The sequence below is a fragment of the Diospyros lotus genome, chromosome 15 (assembly GCF_014633365.1).
Source record: "Diospyros lotus cultivar Yz01 chromosome 15, ASM1463336v1, whole genome shotgun sequence".
Classification (NCBI taxonomy): Eukaryota; Viridiplantae; Streptophyta; class Magnoliopsida; order Ericales; family Ebenaceae; genus Diospyros; species Diospyros lotus.
The window spans coordinates 27,186,719-27,206,950 of NC_068352.1; the positions used below are offsets into that span (position 1 = coordinate 27,186,719).

The 20,232-nt window shown below is 33.3% G+C and overlaps 1 protein-coding gene and 1 pseudogene across 1 annotated transcript; one reads left to right on the forward strand and one right to left on the reverse strand.

The window, feature by feature from the left end:
• Nucleotides 1-1,429: 1,429 nt before the first annotated feature.
• LOC127791685 (homeobox-leucine zipper protein HDG2-like) lies at nt 1,430-5,394 on the reverse strand (annotated as a pseudogene).
• Nucleotides 5,395-13,793: 8,399 nt separating this feature from the next.
• On the forward strand, nt 13,794-16,119 carry LOC127791460 (glucose-6-phosphate/phosphate translocator 2, chloroplastic-like). The gene is made up of 5 exons (XM_052321354.1): nt 13,794-14,509; nt 14,610-14,835; nt 14,989-15,211; nt 15,320-15,533; nt 15,844-16,119. Exons 1-5 carry the CDS (start codon nt 13,973-13,975, stop codon nt 15,853-15,855), a joined length of 1,212 nt encoding a protein of 403 aa, XP_052177314.1. The 5' UTR covers nt 13,794-13,972; the 3' UTR covers nt 15,856-16,119.
• Nucleotides 16,120-20,232: the final 4,113 nt, after the last annotated feature.

Genomic DNA, 20,232 nt, shown 5'->3' on the forward strand with positions numbered 1-20,232 from the left:
AGTGAAACATGTAAAGAAAATGACAAAATAGAAAGCTGGAATAAATAAGATGGGTATAAACTTCCCAAAAAAAAAAAAAGAGAGAGAAAAAAAAACTATGTGGGTAGAGATGAGTAGATAATCGTAGAAAGTAAATAAGTTTTTGACTGATAAAATTTGAAAATAAAAAATTGCATGAAGTGACCTTTTTTTTTTTTGAAGAGTTTCGAGCATTTAGTATAATGGATATATAGAATCTTAATTCCTGCTCGATCAAAAGGAGCAATTAGGCTAATGACACAAACAAAGGTGGCAAAAACAACCTTATCAACATAATTTTATATTTTATTATATTTGAAAAGCTTGTAAATGTCATATCTTGAATATATTTATTGATTTTCTCATTTTTGGCCATGGTCAAATTCAGCTTTAACATGACAAGGAGGGGAGGATACCATGTTTGTAGCATTAACGAAATGTAAACAATAAAAAATTAACCACATTTACATTACTGAAAATTTTCATATTTCACTTGCATAAGAATGTATAGGTGATGACACTAGCAATAAACTCAGTTGGACCTAGACAATGTTCCAAAAGGTTAAAGATTAGCGACTTCTCAGTCATTGACCCTAAGAATTGTCGGATGAGTGTCTTAGAAATGCTCTTTAATGCTAAGTTAAAGAAGAAATATTTTCAAAATAATAGCGTATAAGGGAAAGGATGAAGTCTTTTCATACCTTTTGGTTATAGCCTTTAAATCTATAGCCTTTATATATATGTACATATATAATTTACAAAGCCTCTGAATTCATTTTAACCCTACAAATTATAATATTCAAGAAATATTAAAAGATATGGGGACAGTTAATAATTTTTCAAAACCTATCTCATTATTTAAATGACTTTATTCACAAACTTATTAACTAATTATATTTGAACTTTTTATATGAACACACTAACGAATAAAGTGAAATTTTTTTCACAAGATTGTAAAAACGTTTATAATCTTTGAAAATTAATTGTTAATTTTGTAAAAGAATGTTACTAATTTCAATATGCAATAGAATATAAGAATTTTGTGTTCAAATAGCATTTCCACTTAACAAAAGACCTTAGAAGCCTACAAAGAGGAGCTATATATAGCTTCCATGTAAAAAGTCAAAAGGATGAAGCATGGTATCTCTCTTGGTTCATTTACTATATGTAGTGCTATTAGCACTGACTGTATATATTTGTTGCCTGGACACATATATGAGGTGAAGATAACTAATATATACGTCTCTAACAAATAAACATATGAGAGCAAAGACATGTCCAAGATTATTATATATGTAAAACTATAAGGTCACAGAAAGAAGCATACATATATTTGTTTTATAAAGTCCGAAAAAGAAACATGCATATATGCTAATAATAATTGATAAATATAGGATAAAATATCCACTTATTATATATTCCATGCACCTCTTTCCCTTGATGAGCCTCCCATTATTGCATCCTTGATCTTATTCACAGTGTCAATGACTTGGGTGTTGAGGGCAGTAACTTTGCCAAGATGAAGTCTTGTAGTTGGAGAAGTATCCACTAAGATCTGAAATTGTGCTGTCACCAGAGATCCACAATGAAACTGACCGCATTCAGTATTCCCATCTGGAACTATAGCAAATCCAGATGGAAGAATTTTCACAAGGGTTGAGTCTACACCACTTAGCACCTTGTTTATTGTAACAATGTCCACTGGTGCATAAACAACAAAGCAACCCGTAGGACCAATAATACTCTCTTGAAGTATGAACTTGCTCTTAGTGGTATGACCAGTAGTAGTCTAACATAATTTGAAACAAAAAAAGATATCAGTTTAATGTCTAACATTTGAAAATTAAATGGAATTTAAAAAACTAGAAGAACTTACAATTACTCGAAATAAGGACACTTGATTCCCAGTTTCACCACCATTAGCAACATATGCCAATTCTTGAATCTTGCTGCCATAAGAGAGCGTATCCCACTGCATTTTTTTTCATAGGCAAAGTTTTTATAAACCAATAAGGAAAAATGAACCCATCACTGAAAAACTATTAGGAAATAAGGAAGAAAATGGCTACGCACTTTACGGTTTCAAGTACTACCTGAGTCCGAGTGTCTGGGCTACGAAGGAAATCAAACACTATACTGGGACGAATCGGGAGCTTGAATGAAATTGCAGCATTAAGTACAATGCCCAAAGGGCTGCCTAAATGAGCTTCCATACTTCTTATCATAATCCTAACATCATGATCTCCCTTTCCAAATAATGTTGTCCAAGTGTGACCCTTGGAGGCACTCATGCCACCACAAAAGGCTATCACTATCCTCTCAGCTAAGTTCAACATGCTCTTTCTTCCCTCTATGTGCAAGAAGTCATCAAGCTGTCAGTTGTTAGTTAATTTAAAGAATTCTTATTATGAACTTAAAATAGGGAGAGAATTTTCAATTACCAATGGTTTCAGAACTAGTAGTAGGAAAAGGTGGTGCCATGACACTTGCCATGCGCTCGGATTGCCTATTTAGAATGGAAACCCAAGTTTTCGCACCAAATGCGAGGCCAGAATTGATAAATGCCCTATACATGTTGTGAATGCCTCTATAATCTGCATCAACATGCTCCACCCAAGTAACCTGGAATAACATTTGAATTTGTAGTTAATTAGTGAAATATATTGTTTGTGGACTTACTTTGATGATCATTTACTCAATTCTAGTTAATTGAACCTTTGAATATCCATTAGGCATCTCGTAAATCAAGCATCCGGAAGGCCGCCTTCTGCAGCTCACTAGTGGGGGAGGGCAAAAATAATCCAAGGAAACATCCACAATTGCCCAACTCCCATCTTCAAGGTGCCTACAATACCTAGCAAAGTAGGCCTCCCGATTGGGAACAAGGGGTGAGGGCACTTGGAATTCAGCAGTCAACTGTAAAATCAATGTTGGTGAGCATTCACATAAAAAAATCAAACACAAACAAAACTTTTATTTTTTGGTGCCAGAATGAACATCAAGGCCGAAGCTAACAAAAGAGGATACAAAAGCAAATATAAAATAATCAGCACTAAATAAGGAGCTTGGCAGGATTCAACAAAAAACAAATAAAACCTAACTGTTAATTATCCAAAAATAAATAAATATAATCATTGGAGGTTGTCGCTGTTAATAAAACCAGGAAACGACAAAAAAACCCGAAAACTAGGAAACGACAAAAAAACCCTACTTGTCGATTCGATCAAAACGATGTCTTGTTTGTTTTGACTAAAGATTTATGAATGTCTTGATAAGTTTAATTGAAATCAACTAATCCGATCTATTTTTCACAGTCATGGTAGTGCGTCACAAGGACTTGTAATGTCTTTCTATGGGATTGTGGATCTCTTTATAATTAGCACCTATTTGTGGTGCAAAATTTTGTGGAATGTAGGGAGTGGTTATGATCAATTCAATAGAAAAGATTGAATACTATATATCTTTCGTCGAGGATTTCTTAGAAAAAATCGTCGTATCTTTTCTCAATTTCTTATAAAAGATATTCAATCTATCAAAATTGAAGTTAAAGAGGGTATTTATGCTCATTGTGTTCTTTATATGGAAATACGAGGCCAAGAGGTTCAATGACCAAAACCAAACACAACATCAAATGTATATAATATGCACATTAATTACCACTTGTAAGGATCCATCATAGCTCCCTGTTACTTGTGATGATAGGATATCATGGGTGATAGCTCTTGCCACAACTCCAGCAAAGATTGTAGCCCATTTGAACTACCATAGAGGAAAATTAGAGTTAGGCGATCTAGCTATGTATAGAGGCTATATAGTTACAAACTTATGTAAATAAAGAAGAACAATACCGGGCTCATGAGTATTTCAACAAGTTTAAGAGAGTTGATCATAATAATAGCAGTTTCACGAGAGGATTCACATTTGAATCCCATAGGCATTAGCCTAGTTGCTTGCGGAAACATTACATGGTACTCCTCTTCATTTAAGACATGGGTGTTGTTCCCAGTGCTAGTGGTCCATAGCGGTGTGCCAATATAAGCTATTTTTGTTAGCTCTTCCATTGCTGAAACTGCAATCCCAAGTATCAATTCCCTTTTTGTCTCTTCAGGAAGTCTGATACATAACCTAGCTGGATGTGTTGCACTTTGTGTTATGAGTCTACTTAGGTCAATTGAAGCATTACTTGAGGCCAAACCACGAGCCTGAATAAACATTTCACAATATTTGTTAGCAGTGGGAAAAAAAAATCAAGCATGTTATAAATTATAGTCAATATATACCTCTTCTCTCATTATAGCACTTGCATCTAACTTTTCTGCTAAACCTGATGGCCCTCCACAACTGTGACAACATGAATTCCTTATAATGTCCTTTAACCTCTTGATTTCGGAAGTCAACTCCTTTGTTCGAGAATGGAATTGATGGTTCTCTATCTTTGTTTGATGAATCTAAAAAAGATTACAAGGGCACCAAAAATGGAGATAGTAAGGGAATTATTATAAGTAGATTTTGATCAAGGAAAGGTTATTTTTTTAGTCAAGGTTTGGACTTAACAAGGCAGAACATTTTATGCTCATTGTTGTATTTAGGAAAGAAAATGATATATATATATATATATAGTTTGAAAAAAGAAGCACAAAAATAATAAAGAAAAATGTTTCACCTTTGTTTGGCTTCGTTTGTTTTGATACCAAAACTTAATCTGCCTAGGGGATAACCCCAATCTTCTCCCCAGTTCACTCCTCTGGTTGTAATCTAGGTGTGGATGGTTCTTGAAGAAACTACAACCCAGAACACAAAAACAAGTCTTAGCCCAAAGCACAGTCTTTATATGAACCCTAGCAAGTTTTACTTGAAATTTCAGCCAAAAAGAAGAAAGGAAACCCACTCCTCCAGTTTTTGAATCTGATCTTGACTGTGGCGGTACTGGCGACTTTTCTTGGGTTCACTTTCATCGTCACTGGAGGTATCGCCTTGGCCAGCGGCTTGGGCTAAATTCTCTAAGTTCTGCTGCTGGCTGCTCGACATGTCAGGCTGCAACACCTCCTCATTTTTATATATTTCATGTATAAAATAACCAGTTTCAAGAAGAGAGAATTTAGATAAAATTATAGACAATCGGCAATAAAAATAGTGGTAGAAAAGGAAGGAAAAGATAGAATCTAGATCCAATGTATAAGCAATTTCACCAATTAAAACAGTATTATTGGAAAAGGAATGAAAAAGAGAGAATTCATTATTAGAAATTTAAAATGTTTCAGAGCAAACCTGGCCAATGATAATACCAGGAGTGGGTCTAGATCCAGACGCAATTCCACCATTTCCGCTCCCGATGGTCGGCTGCGGGGTTGACTGGATCTCTGATTCGGAAGCCATTTCTCACGACCTAATGGCTAAAAGAGGAAATATAAATATCTTCAGAAGAAGAAGATGTAGACCAGGAAGAAGCAGTTGAACTAGAAACATGATATAAGCATACTCGTACCTTTTTTTTGGATAAAGGTGAAGATCATATCATATTATAAAAGACAACATTCAAAGAAAACTAAACAAAAATAGCCCAAAAATATAGCCATACCTTTACTCCACAGTGAAGCTCCTGAAGAAGATTGGGAAAATTGTTTTGATCGACCCTTGCACGGGACGGTAGGGTTTGACTATGCAGGTCGGGATGGTGGGGGGGGAGACTTCAGATAGTAATATATGATCGATAAGAAACAAATTAATGAGGAGCCTGGGTAAAAATTGAAACGTTTGAAAGAAAACGACAAAATAGAAAGCAGAAATAAAAAACAATGGGTAGAAACCTGTCTAAAGAGACGAGTAGAGATGAGTAGATAAGGGAAGAAAGTAAATAAGAGGCTTGGTCTAAAAAAAATGAGAGAAAAAAAACACCTGGTATGAAGCAATTTTTATTTTTCTTTTTAAGTTTAGAGTTTAAAGCAAAACAACTTTGACTACCATTTAATATGATGGAGAGAGAATCTTAATTAGTTTTTGATAGGAAGGATCGAGTAAGAATATAGATCATAAAAGTAATCTTTTGTCAATATAATTTTGTATTTATTTATATTTGAAAAAATTATTAATACCATATATCACAAATATTTAGTGAGCTTTTTAACTTTTCACAAATTATCAAGTTTAGTGTTATGTCAATAATAGAAAGCAATTTCAGCATTTAAATATATATTGAAACATAAATAGTAGCTATATTCATACCATGAAGAAGTCGTGGGTATGATTAATTATCATAACCCAATTTGTTAAACACAACTTTTTAAAAATTGTTTGGAATTAAAATTTCCGACTATCAAAACCACAATTGACCATTATAATCACATTTGCATTACTAAAATTTGTCATATTTCCCTTGTTTGGAATAGATAGATGATGATGCATAAAAATTACCAGTAATAAAATAAGCCTAACATAGGTATTTGATGAGGTTGAAGATTATCGACTATTTGCTTATTGACCTAAGAATTGCTCAATAAATGCCTCAAAAACGCTCTCTAATATTTAAGTTAAAAAAATAATTTCAAAATAATAGTTTGTAAGAGAAAGAACTAGGCTCAAAGAGTCTATTAATTTATATATTCACAGTGCTTTGATGTTCATAGAATTTAGAGGGCAAGATATTAGGGTTGAAATATATTCACAGTGCTCTCTAAAGTTATTATCATGATCTCAAGATTCTTAGAGTTTTAATTATTCTTGTATAAGTTAGGCACTTGTTTGTTGACTAATTTTGTTTTTACTATTATGATTAGAGAAGTCAAACAAGTGAGTCAGAGCCAAGCTAAATCCAAAAGGCAAGGTGCCGATATGAGCCTAGTTTTTTTAATAATATTAAGTTTTAAAGTAAATACAACATATTGTAAAATTTGAACAAATATTATATCAAACATATTTATATGTAAAAATTTTTAAATATTATGCAACCATCTTGAAGGTTACCATAAAAAGAATTATTTTAAAAGTTGATCTTAAAGGTTTGAATTTTAAATTGTAAATCTCATAAATCTTTTTAAGATGTCATGTCTTTAATTTTAAACTCTTAAATTTCAAATTGTCATAATTGGGGTGAAATTCCAAATTTTAAATTTCAGTACACATTTTAAAACTTCAAACGGGATATATACCTGCACTTCACTCATTTGCTTTTGATACTTGCAAAATGATTACTTAAATAAATTAAAATAATGTAAATACAAGGGAATAACAATAATAATAATATGAAAATTTGGGGAACAGTAAAACTCACAATTTAATATTTTATTTTAAAATTAAAACTAAAACAAAACATTTTATTTAAAAAATAAAACTTAGATTTTATTTTAAAATAAATTAATATCTTATTTTAATAGTACACCAAATAAAATAATATTTTAAAAATATAACTAAAACATAAATTTTAAACATAATATTAATTTAAAACTTTAGAAAATTAGAATTATAATAATTATTGTAAATAGTTACATTTTATTGTCATATTTTTTAATATATTTCTAATTTTTAAGAATATTTAATTCTAACTCAGAATTTCTAAGAAAAACATATAAATAAAGTAATTGTGTATTGGATTTATTATTTTTTTTTTCAAATTTTTCAAATTTAAACTGGCCTAGTATGCCACAAGGGCATGCAAATGAGTAACAAGCTCAATGTGTCTACTATAAGGGTATTCAAAAAAATTGTCAAATGGTATAAATCAATTACATCGCGTCGCATCACGTGACTTTTTTAGGGAAATAATTTGACACAGTTTGAGAAAACCTCAAACCACGCAATTTGTGGTTTGAGCAAATTCAGTTCGTTAAAAATTGAACTGCTCGATTAGTACAATAATAAAAAATTTAAAAAAATAAATTATAAAATATAAAATATTAAAACCCTAACCAGCTAACCTAATCTTCTATTATTCCTTTCTCGACTGACGACATCCATTCCTCCCCTTGGCCTTCTTTCAGTCCCTACCTCGTCGACCGTCGCACTCTTGAGAACGATGACATCCTTCTCTTTCTTGTTATAGAACTTGAGGTTGAGGTGCTCTTAGGAATCAAGTCTCACAAGGAGATTGCCAAGCAGTAAACAACATCATCTTGGAGTTGAAAGCGTCCAAGCGTTGTCGGAGAAGATCCCCTTTTGGCCTTCCTCATTTTCCTTCGCCTCCAAGCTATGTCTCTTGTCGACGCCTCCAACAAGATACTGTAAGAATTTGAAAACTCTGATTTTATGCATTGCATTTATTGTTTTACTATGATAGTTAATAATTGATTGATGTTTGGATAGTTAATATCATTGATTTTTTGTGTTGATTTCTTCTTGCTCATAATTGGTTTGTGCTAATTGTGTTACTGAATTAGAGCAAAGGTATTGACATCTTAGGTATTGCATGTTTTGGACAAATTATGGAAACAACACCAAACTGTGCAGTTTGGAGTAACAAAAAAATGCATTTGATTTGGCATATTAAAAATGTCTTAAACCACTCAAACTGCACCTTTAACACCCTTAGTCTACTAAGGACAAGGAGCAAGTTGAGAGACTCAGGCTACAAAGTTGGGTTGATGACCACTTACCTTAGGCCTGACATGACCCTAACAAATTGGGTTGGGTGACTAACTAGCATGATACAGTATTGATCAAGCCAACCCAAGCTTCAACACGGGTGGAGCAACCTAACCAATTTGGCAACTCTAATTAAGATCAAGCTTCAAGCTTGTCATAAGTGGGATTTAGGTTTTAGGTGTAAGAGAGGTCTTTCATGTAAGAATCACTACAATATTGAGGTGCCTTTGTTCTTGTGTTTGCACATTCATGGAAACCCCCATTTCCTCGATATAGTTGCAGGTTGTATGTAAACATCAAAATCCTCACATAGGGGTGTTCATTTGGTCTACACAAGAATCAAACCAATATTTTGAAATTTTTTAAATAAGGCTAGATTGAAGTAGGGAAGAATTAGAGTGGACCAGATTAATTCCGTCTAATTTAGTCTTGTATTACATAGGCATGTTTTTTTATAAGCAAAACTTGAAACAAATCTATAAAACTCAAATTAAGACCATTGGCTAGGCTAGCACCAAATCATTCAGCCTTCCTTAAAAAGCAGTTTAGTTTAGAAGTTAATCTACTCCAATAATGTTTGAAGCATATCAAAAATGGTATTTGGTTGCCAATCTTGAAGTCAATTTCATTTAGAACTTTTAGAAAAAAATGTGATAATACACTATGAGATGGAAGACTTTTAGTGGCGGTTGCGACCCCCACTAAAGGTGGTAAACACTCCAACTAATTGTTTTAGTAAGAGTCAATTAACTTGTGCTAAACGAAATATCATAAATTCAATTAGTGGCAACCAGTGTTGTCCTTGTCACTAAAGAGATAATATCAGTGGAGATCATATGTGACCTCTACTAAAACTCATATTTGTGAGAACTCTAAATAGTCTCCACTAAAAATAATACCAACGGACCCTATTTAAAACTTCCACTAAAACTTACATTAGTGGAGTGCAACCCTAACCTTTAATAAAAATAATATTAGTAAAGACCAGTTATGATCTCCACTAAAATTTATGTTAGTATAGGTCAACTTTGATCTTTAGTAAAAATGATATTAGTGGAGACAATTGGCATCCTCTACTAAAACGTTTAATCTCTCTCTCCCTCTCTATCTCTTTGCAAATAGGGTTTAGGGATTTGGAGTTTTTGAGAAGAAAGTGTTTGCTGAGAGTTGGGAGTGAAGACAGACATCCTTTGCCTATTAATTTGTTTATTTTATTTTTTATGTTTTTCGTAAAATATTTAGTTATTAAATATTAATAATATTTTTTGGTTAAATAAAAAATAAACAAGCTATTAATATATTTCTGATGAATGTAATTAATTAAAATTTGATTTAATAAAAAAAATTTATGGAATTTTTTAATCATTTTTTAAAAAGTTATACATATAATATTTTTGTAAAAAAATTATTATTTATAGTCTCAAAATGTTTTTTATGATGTTTGGAGTCAAAATGTTGACTAATAGAAATTATAAAAAGAAAATTAATTTATTAAAATTATAACTTTATTCAATAATGATAGAAAAGTAATATATTAATGATGATTTTTTAATCTGTCATTAAAAATAAAATTATTAAGAGAGGAATTACATTACATCGTAAATAATATTGTCTTAACCAAAAATGTTAGTAAAGGCCTAATGTTAGTCGCCACTTTTAGTTTCAATGGTCTTTGTGTGAGTTTCAATGGTCTTTCTAATTTGTATCTTTTTGCTTGTTCTCAACATGATGGATTTCTTCTTCTTCCTTCCATCTCTCTATCTCTCTCTCTGATCAAGATAGGTAGGTGTTGAAGATGACAGGAAATGCAGAACTGACGCAAGATCAACTTCTGGATCCATCCTTGGGCAGGTTTTAATGCTTTTACCTAGGCAAAAAGAAGGCTAAAAATGTCTCCTTTTACTATTGTGAAGCCTCTGATTGCTTGATTTATCTATTTTGTTTCTGATTTCCCGTGATTTTCATCTTTTTTATTAATATTTTATTTAGATTGTAATAGAAAAAATTTAATAAGGTGGGAATAAGTTGGACTTATGAAATTAAGAGAGAGAGAGAGAGAGAGAGAGAGAGCAAAACTCATTTGGTTAACTGGTTCCTTCCTTATTTGTCATCATCTGCTTTGGTTATATTGGAGAAACATTAACATAAATACAGCTTTTGATGCTGTTGGTTTTGATGGTTTTATAAATGCAATTGGATTTATAGGATTTACTCTACTGTTTCCTTTCATTTCAGTCCAAGCTTCCCTTGTATGGCCACTCATACATGTACAACTGCAGGCGGTTGATAATTCCATATGTTTGATATATACACACTTACATTCTAATCGGTGGTTTTTTCAGCCACGGAAGGTGTCTCTGCTGGTGACCAAAATCGAAATCAACTTAAGAGAAGAAACAAAAAACGCCACACAAGCCCAAATTCAAGAACTCAAAGCTTGTAGTTTTTTACTTCTTATAATTAGTTTCTTCCTTTTTTGTGAAATTTAAATATTTGTTTAATATACCTCCTTTTTATTCATTTCTTTGTTGGGTCAGTTTCTTCACGGTTTGTTCACACCTAATTAATGAGAGGAAAAGAATCCAACTAGGCTGCAACTTGGGGATAGAGCCTGATCAACGTATCAAGTTTTGGTTTCAGAATGAGCAATCCAAGTGAAGGTGAAGGTGAACCCATTTATTCATCAATATTGTCCATACTTTCTTTACCTTAAACCATGACTTCCTTTCCTTAGTTAATACAATAATGAATACAATATCCATTAATTCCTTGCAAAATTTGTATCTTATCTCTAGGAAAATGACCATTAAATTGTTATTCAACACAATGAAAAGCACCATACAATTCATAAAAATCTACCTCATATTTCCCTTGTTATTTCTATAATTAATTATTGTTTGAGCAATCTTTTAATCTTGTATAGAGGCAACAAGAACATCTTGAAATCATACAGCTTCGAAGCAAGCTTGATGAGGTTCTTTCTCAGAACGAGATTCTAAAACAAGGGATCAGAACTCTATGTTGTCGCAGCTGGGGTGGGCCAACTAGTCTTACCAGAAATTCTATTGGGCATGACAATTCTCCAGTTATAAGAGAGCAAGTATACCAGAAATGGAAAATTATTTTTCTTAAAAGGAAGCAAGGGGTAGACTGGGTATTTCACTTGGTTAGCTCACAGCGAACCCATTGGAGACTGTATCAGGGGAAATTTTATTGGCAGCCAGATAAATTACTCTTCAGAGCCTACTCCATACAAAATTATATATTAATTTTCAAATTTTCATTTTAACCCCAACCCATTACACCGTCTCAACTCTCTCTTGTTCTCCCACACCATATATTCATATACACACACAAACACATACACCATATATATATATATATATATATGTATCCATACACACACATATATATATATATATACACACACGATTTTATAGCCGTGGCCATGGCGCCCGCAGCCATGGAAGCCAACCCACCTTGTGGAGAGAGAGAGAGTAGGTCGGCCATGACTGACCCACACACACATTCATATATATATATATGCACACAGTGGGCTGACCCATACACACACATTTATATATATATATATACACACACATAGTGGGCCGACCCACTCTCTCTCTACGAGGTGGGTCGGCTTCCATGGCCGCAGCCATGAAATCGTGTGTATATATATATATATATATGGTGTATGTATATGTATTTGTGTGTGTATGCACACAGTGGGCCGACCCATACACACATTTATATATATATATATACACACACATAGTGGGCCGACCCACTCTCTCTATACGAGGTGGGTCGGCTTCCATGGCCGCAGCCATGAAATCGTGTGTGTATATATATATATATATATATATGGTGTATGTGTATGTATTTGTGTGTGTATATGTATATATGGTGCGAAAGAAAAAGAGAGAGGTGAGGCGGTGGTTGGGGTGGTAGAAGGAGGTAGTGGGCTGGGGTTAAAATGGAAATTTAAAAATTAATGCATAGGAATTTAAAAATTAATGCATAATTTTGCATGAAATAGACTATGAAGAGTAATTTGTCGGGCTACCAATAGAATTTCCCCTGTATCAGCTGTGGGAAAAAATTCTACCCTTCTTATTTTTTCCTTTTCTGATAAGCAATGTATTTTCAAATTAACCAAGTTGCAGGTTCAACAACAAGGCACTTAAAACAATTTTAGAGTGATCTAATAAAAATTTCTTTCACGAAAATAAAAAGCTCCAACTTAAACAATTTTAGTACAACTTAAATGTTGTCCAACCGAAATAAAATATTTATTAGATTTTTATTACTTTGGGATATTCGTTCATCCTTTTATTTAATTATTTAAATGTCTTTAAATAATATTTTACCTAATAAAGCTTTTTAAATTTATTTAAACACTTTAAATCATTTTCAATAACAAAAACGAAAAGAAATCGAAGAACACTTATTTCACTGTAATTTAATTAATAATGTAAATAAATTTAATACAATTTTTATGTAATTTCATGTAATATAGATGCACATTACAAATTCTTTTAAATTTATTTAAGCCCTACAGATTCATTTACGAAATGATAGTGAAAAAAAAAAGAATATATACTTATTTAGATTATAATTTAATAATGTAAATAATTTTATTGTAATTTCATATGATCTAATTTTGATTAATTTAATGAAAAAATAAAAAAACACTTATATAGATAACTTAATTTATTATTTTTAATAATGTAGATAAATTTAATGGTCATTTCTTGTGCAGTGAGATAAAATTTTTACTTGTAATTTATCTTATTTGTCAAAATAGAGAACACGAGTGGTGGGAAATCGCGCAAAACGATAATCCCAATATGGCCAATGCAAATCGGGCAAAATTTAAGGATGGCATGTGAAAATTTTCTTATATAATATATATTAGTGATATTTTTATATTTATTAAAAGAAGAAAAAAAAAAGAAAAACAGGATACGAACGGTGTAGAATTCTTCAATTATATCTAAAAATATCAAAATATTCAATGAATAAGTCCAAGTGATCCAAACCCAAAAGGCAGACGAAAATCAATCAAATAATATAAAAACACACACACACGGCAAATATCAGAACAACTTGAACTGGAACTCGACTGGCGGGCGACACTTGGCTTACCCTTTGCGGTCCATTTCCAGGCAGCTGGAAAATACCTCTGAACCTTCCCATTCTTGACAGGCCATTCGGCCATTCCTCTTTGCCCAGCCCACTCTCAAATTCTCTCTATATATATGAGAAATGTCAATCATTCTCTCGCAAGATTTAGCTTTAGATTTCTTGTATTTCTCTATAGCTTTAGTGTAATTAGATTCAACATTGTTTTCTTGGCATTAACTTCACATTCAGTAGCATGGCTTGCTCTTCAAAGCAATTCTGTTCAATTTCCACGCTTTCTGACCATTTCCAGCCCCATTTCTTGGCTTCCAAACATCAACTGATCCAGCCATTCCCTTCGAATTTTGCTAAAAGGTGCAGCAAGCTTGGTGGTTCAGCTCAAAGGCCTCTATACATATCATCATCATCTTCTCTCCAGGGTTTTGGGTACTTTGATGAGCCAAGAGATGTGAAGCCAAGAGAAGCCTTAGGCCCCTGCAAGGCCTATGAAGCCCAGAGAGTGCAGCCGATTCAGATCAACATCGAGTTCGATGACGAAACCCGGGAACTTGCAGCTCAGAAGCTCAAGATTGGCGTCTATTTTGCCATGTGGTGGGCTTTGAATGTGGTCTTCAACATTTATAACAAGAAGGTCCTCAATGCCTTTCCATTCCCATGGCTCACTTCAACTCTTTCCCTGGCGGCTGGATCCCTGATGATGCTGGTTTCTTGGGCCACCAGGATCGCCGAAGCACCAAAGACTGATCTCAACTTCTGGAAAGCTCTTCTTCCAGTAAGCCAATTATGGATTTTCAGCATTTACTTGGGTATTGTTCTGTGTTTCCTTCAATTTCTCAGCTCCGAATGCTTAGCAGTGTCGCTTTGGTTTGTAGGTAGCTGTGGCACACACAATTGGGCATGTGGCTGCAACAGTTAGCATGTCAAAAGTTGCAGTCTCCTTCACTCACATTATCAAGAGTGGTGAGCCTGCTTTCAGTGTTCTGGTCTCCAGATTTCTTCTGGGCGAGACTTTCCCCTTGCCGGTCTACCTCTCACTGCTGCCGATCATCGGAGGGTGTGCACTTGCCGCGGTCACTGAGCTCAACTTCAACCTAACCGGTGAGCAACAAAACTCAAACTAGCTCACCCCAAGGGTTAGCCTGCTGGTAAGAGGCTATAGTAGCCTCCTCCGCGACCAAGGTTCAAACTTCCATGAAGGCGAGCCCATAAACAGATTTCATTGTCCTTATTTGGAATTGTTTTCAACTGCAGGATTCATGGGGGCTATGATATCAAACTTGGCTTTCGTGTTTCGGAACATATTCTCAAAGAGAGGGATGAAGGGGAAATCTGTGGGAGGGATGAACTACTATGCATGCCTCTCAATGATGTCTCTTTTGATCCTCACCCCATTTGCAATTGCTGTGGAAGGTCCGCAGCTCTGGGCAGCAGGCTGGGACAAAGCAGTAGCTCAAATTGGACCCAATTTCATATGGTAATGAACAGCTTAATATAAATACACTCATCTCCCTTGATCTCTGCTCTCAAAAATCTTTAACTTGGGCATTTTCTCAAACATTCGGTGCTCAAATCTCAACCGCAGGTGGGTGGCGGCTCAGAGTGTTTTCTATCACCTGTACAACCAAGTCTCATACATGTCTCTGAACGAGATCTCACCATTAACATTCAGCATTGGCAACACCATGAAGAGGATTTCCGTAATAGTAGCCTCCATCATCATCTTCCAAACGCCTATTCAACCCGTGAATGCTCTTGGAGCTGCCATTGCAATCTTCGGAACCTTTCTCTATTCACAGGTAATTTTTACTCTAAATCCCTTTACAAGAGCCTTACTATCAACACTAAGATTACCTATTTGTGACTAAAAAGTTACTAAATTCAAGTTCCAAAAAAAAAAAACTTCTAAGTTTTGATAATTTAATTCTTGATTTTTTTTTTTTTTTTTACTCAAGTTCGCTCGTAGTATTTTATTAACAAAATAAACTATTTCAAAAAGTTTAGAAGTAATTGAGTAAAAAAAGAGAGGGGGGGGGGGGGGGGGGGTGTTAAAGGAGCCCCCATTAAGATTTCTGAATATTTATGCAATTTGCTACTGTGGTTATGCAGGCAAAGAATTGAGAAAGTTGGAGGCAATGAATGGGCGAATGTGGTGCAAGTTTGGAGATGGGGAGGCAGAGATCAACAACAGAGCAGCAGGCATGTTGTTTGAGAGTAGTGGCAGTGAGTGAGAGGAATGTTTGTTCAGGGGAAGAGAGCAACTAATTAATGTGAATAGGGCAGCGGAATGTTGTTGTTTACTTAACCTTGTCTTTTGTTTTTTGTGATCCTAATTGCTGTACTGTTTTTGAAAGATCAATGGAAGGATATAATTAGTTCTTTTAATTAGTGTTTGTGCTCTTTTAAAATTAGGTGAAAGTATAAATGCACCTCTGTATTTTAACAAAATGTTATGTAATATTTCAAATTTTTAAAACACACCTCTACTTCAAAGAAGTGAAACTATTAAATTAGAAAAATTCCAAATCTTGTGATTATAGATTTAACCATAATAAGAGATGGTTTGCATTCATATGAAAGCAACACTGGTATTTTTAATATGAATTATTTTTATTTCTTACTATATAATTAGTTAATTACAATTTAATTTATATTTATATTTATATAAATTGTTTTCCCCTTTACAAGAGCCTCTTCAAAATTCATGTTTCTCACTGGATTTCTCATTTTGATAACCATAGTTGAAAGAAATAAGATTGTAAAATGACATTGGAAATCCAAAATCAATGATAAAGAATGCCTAGACATTTCCTTATTCACTAAGGTATAAGATGAGTATTTATTGTACATTAATATAAAAATTTAGTGAAGCATTCTCAAGAAAAAAAAAAAAAAATGGCTCTCATATCATTGAGAGCACAGCTTCAATTTCGTGAACTAGCAGCCATTACCATAATGCTGTTACATCACACATCAAACTTCAGATATTTCAGTCTCCAAATTTGGCCCTGGCTGGATCTTGGGTGAGAAGATCACCCTTTATTACAACTTAGACAATCATCTTATTGTATCTAATCTCTCTTGAAATTTAAAGGAAATTTTCAAATTTTCTATGTGGTCTTACATCCAGCAGATCCAAATATGATTTTATTATAATTGTGATATGAAATTCAAATTTGTTTGTGATTGAGATTTTTAATTTGTTCGTGATTAGTATTTTGAATTTGTTATCAAATTCAATTGTGATTGAGATTTATTTAATTTAGAGAAATATCCTCTTATCTCATTTTGTGATAAGATATAATTTTTTGTATACATTTACAGATAATTTTATATCTATAAATATGTGATCAATACTTAGAATTATTATAACTATATCACTATTATTGTGCCAATATCTAATTAGTGATATTTTATTCTTTCTGCCCATGATTTTTCACAATTTGAGTTTTTTACGTTAAATTCTGTGTTTATTTGTGTGGTTGATGGTTTGATTGTGGTTTTTTTTTTTTTTTTTTTTATCTAAAATCATAACAAATTGAAATTAAAATTGTTAAATCAAACCATCAGCTATTGACAAATCTTAATCGTTGGATCTGCAACTTCTTCATCATCTTCCACAACTAGAGTTTTGTCGCATAAATGTCGTCTCTACCACTATCGACCATTGACGCCTATGTCATCGCTGGGCATTTCTTGCCTTGCCACCGTTGACCTTATTTTCTATCATCGCCAATCTCCATCTTGTTAACGTCATTCTCATTTTTTAGCAACCATCGTCAACTGTCTCTCTACCTTTTGTTGTTGTCGATGATGACTCTAGCATCCTCTATCGTTGTTGTCGTTGGTTGCCAAGCCACCACCATCGATCGCTGCCACCACGGTTGGGCTTCAGGATGCCATTGCCATCGGCCCTCAAGCTTTCTCCATTAACACAAGGTTTAAGCTTCAAGCTTTTCCTAGATTGCCTTTGTCTAGATCCAGTTAGATTGGATCCACTAAATTTGTTCAACCCATATTTGTTTAGATTTGTTGCCCAGATCTACTATTCTAGTCTATTTTCTAATGGGTTTTTATTTATCGATCGTTTGATATTATTTGAATTTTTTTAATCTTCGTAATGGTTATCTTGAAATATGATATTTCATTGTTGGATCGGAATATTAGATTATCACTATAATAGAGTAAGATGGTTGCAATTTTGGCACATATAGATTTAGATGAAGGTGGAGTTATCAATGTGGATTTATATTAGTGTATGTAGTCATTAAGGTCAGTAAAAGTATGTCGAGATTGATATTGTTGCCAATACTTTGAGTGTGGTTGAAGATATTCACTATAGTAAGTGTTATGTGGATTTGGTTAATATTTATCAAGGAGATTAATTTTTCATAATTTTGCTAGAAGAAAGAATTATGAATAATAATATATTTGAATTTCATGTTAAGGTAGAATTTGTTATAATTATGAGTTAGAATTCAAATTTGTCTGTGATTGAAATTTGACTGTGATTAAAATGTGAAATTTGATTATGATTGGAATTTATTTCATCTGAAGAAATATCCTCTTGACTTATCTTTTTATTAGAATATAATTTTTTATGTATATTTATAAATAATTTTGGATCTATAAATAGGTACCTAATACCTTAGAATTATTGTAGTTATGTCACTATCATTATACCAATATTAGTGATATTTTCTTCTTTTTGTCAGTAATTTTTTTCAATTTAGATTTTTTATATTAAATTTTGTGTTTACTTATGTGATTGATAGTTTGATTATGATTTATTTTCGATCCAAAATCATAATAGGTTTTAAAGACCGCGACAACATTAATGGGTCAGAAAAACATGGATACTTGTTAGGTCCCTTTGGGGAGGGATTTTTGGACTTTCTGGGGTGCCAAACAAGTCCACAAACTTGCCATATTTGAACGGTCAGCGATCAAATTGATGCGTGTTTTGATTGAAAAATCTACGGATGTGTACAATACAAGCGAGTTTGAATATGAACCGCGAGAATTATAGTCCTAAATATGTCTCAATCATTGATCACTGGAAGGAACTGGCCTTGCCAGTAGATACAAGTTGGCCAGGAGCCATTGAAGATTTTGAGCCGTTCTCATGAACTAGCCAGCTACCACATCATGATTTTGTCCAGTTTGCCTAACAACTGAGCTCTAATAACGTTTGCCATCATTATCAAAGTAATTTTTGAGTGCGTGGCTTTAATTTCTAAGAGAGACATCTAAGCGTGTAAATCGCCTTTCATGTCTCCAGATGGCCATTCTTGAGTATCCGAGGTCCTATTATTTTTATACACTGTTTCATAAAGATTGATTTAAGCATCAAAGAGCTCGAGGAGGAGAGTCTTCTGCCCCCGATAGTTTTCTCTTTTACAAGTCGTCCAAAAATTAAGAGTTCAAACAAATGCTCTTTTACCGTTAGGAATTTATTATTGCATCTTGGCAATAATAATACAAAATTAATTAATAGATTAATATGGGTCAAGATCTACCATATTGTAGATGACCGATACCTACAATTTCGTATGAAAATTCTATTTGTACCATATTGGACTGATGATTTAAGTTCCTCCATTCAGAGCAGAGGCAAATTGTAGTTTCTCTTTAGAAATTATTGAATGAGGGTGTCTCCTCTTCTTGTCTCTTCTGGGTGACAAAATTGGACATGTGTATAATGTGGTCCGCTCAAATATGAGAGGCCAACTGGTTACTTTGTCTCTTTCCTTTGAAGAGCACGTATTGCTTTACTCAAGTATTTGGTCTCATCTGCGAGCTTAAGCTTCTGCGTGTTGATTCATAGTTGTTAATTTGATATTAAGAACTCCGACAATATTTTAATAATCTTTTGGATAATTATTGTGGATTGATTATTATTAAAAAAATTTGAAAGACAATAATCTTATGCTTCTATAATATCATTTTATATGGAAAAGTATTAATTAACTCCACACATTATTTTTAATGTATATTATTGATATATTTATAGGGATTTATCTGAAGCAACACCTAGCTAGCACTGTCAAATTTCAGTTGATGCTGTACAAATGACGAATCTAATACCTTATTTACAGCTTCTTTCGACCCACAAGGGTACTGTACTTAAAAGGTAGTTTTATTAGCTTGTTTTAATCCAAGCCAAAAGGGGAAGAGTTATGCTAGTTGTACATTATTTATGTATATTTTAGGCTACATAATACACATAAATGACATAAATACTCATCGTCTCATGGCACCTCACTATGCCTCAGCGTCTTGGATAAGGGCATTTTAAACATTAAAATACTATTATATAGTTCAAGATATATACCAAGATATACCAATAATATTTTTTAAACAAAAAAATCCTTTTGATAAATGGTCAAAGGCCATGAAGTAGATTAACAAATGACATGAAGACGACGGGTTGGTTGGTGAGAGGCGCCGTAGGAGGAGCACGGACACGGCGCTGGCCATGTGCCAAATTAATAAAAA

Bases quoted from the DNA above. Each gene is read 5' to 3' on its own strand.
- LOC127791460 (XM_052321354.1), top strand. From the start codon at position 13,973: ATGGCTTGCTCTTCAAAGCAATTCTGTTCAATTTCCACGCTTTCTGAC. The intron at 14,836-14,988 runs GTGAGCAACAAA...TTTCAACTGCAG, and splicing joins GCTCAACTTCAACCTAACCG to GATTCATGGGGGCTATGATA. The intron at 15,212-15,319 runs GTAATGAACAGC...TCTCAACCGCAG, and splicing joins ATTGGACCCAATTTCATATG to GTGGGTGGCGGCTCAGAGTG.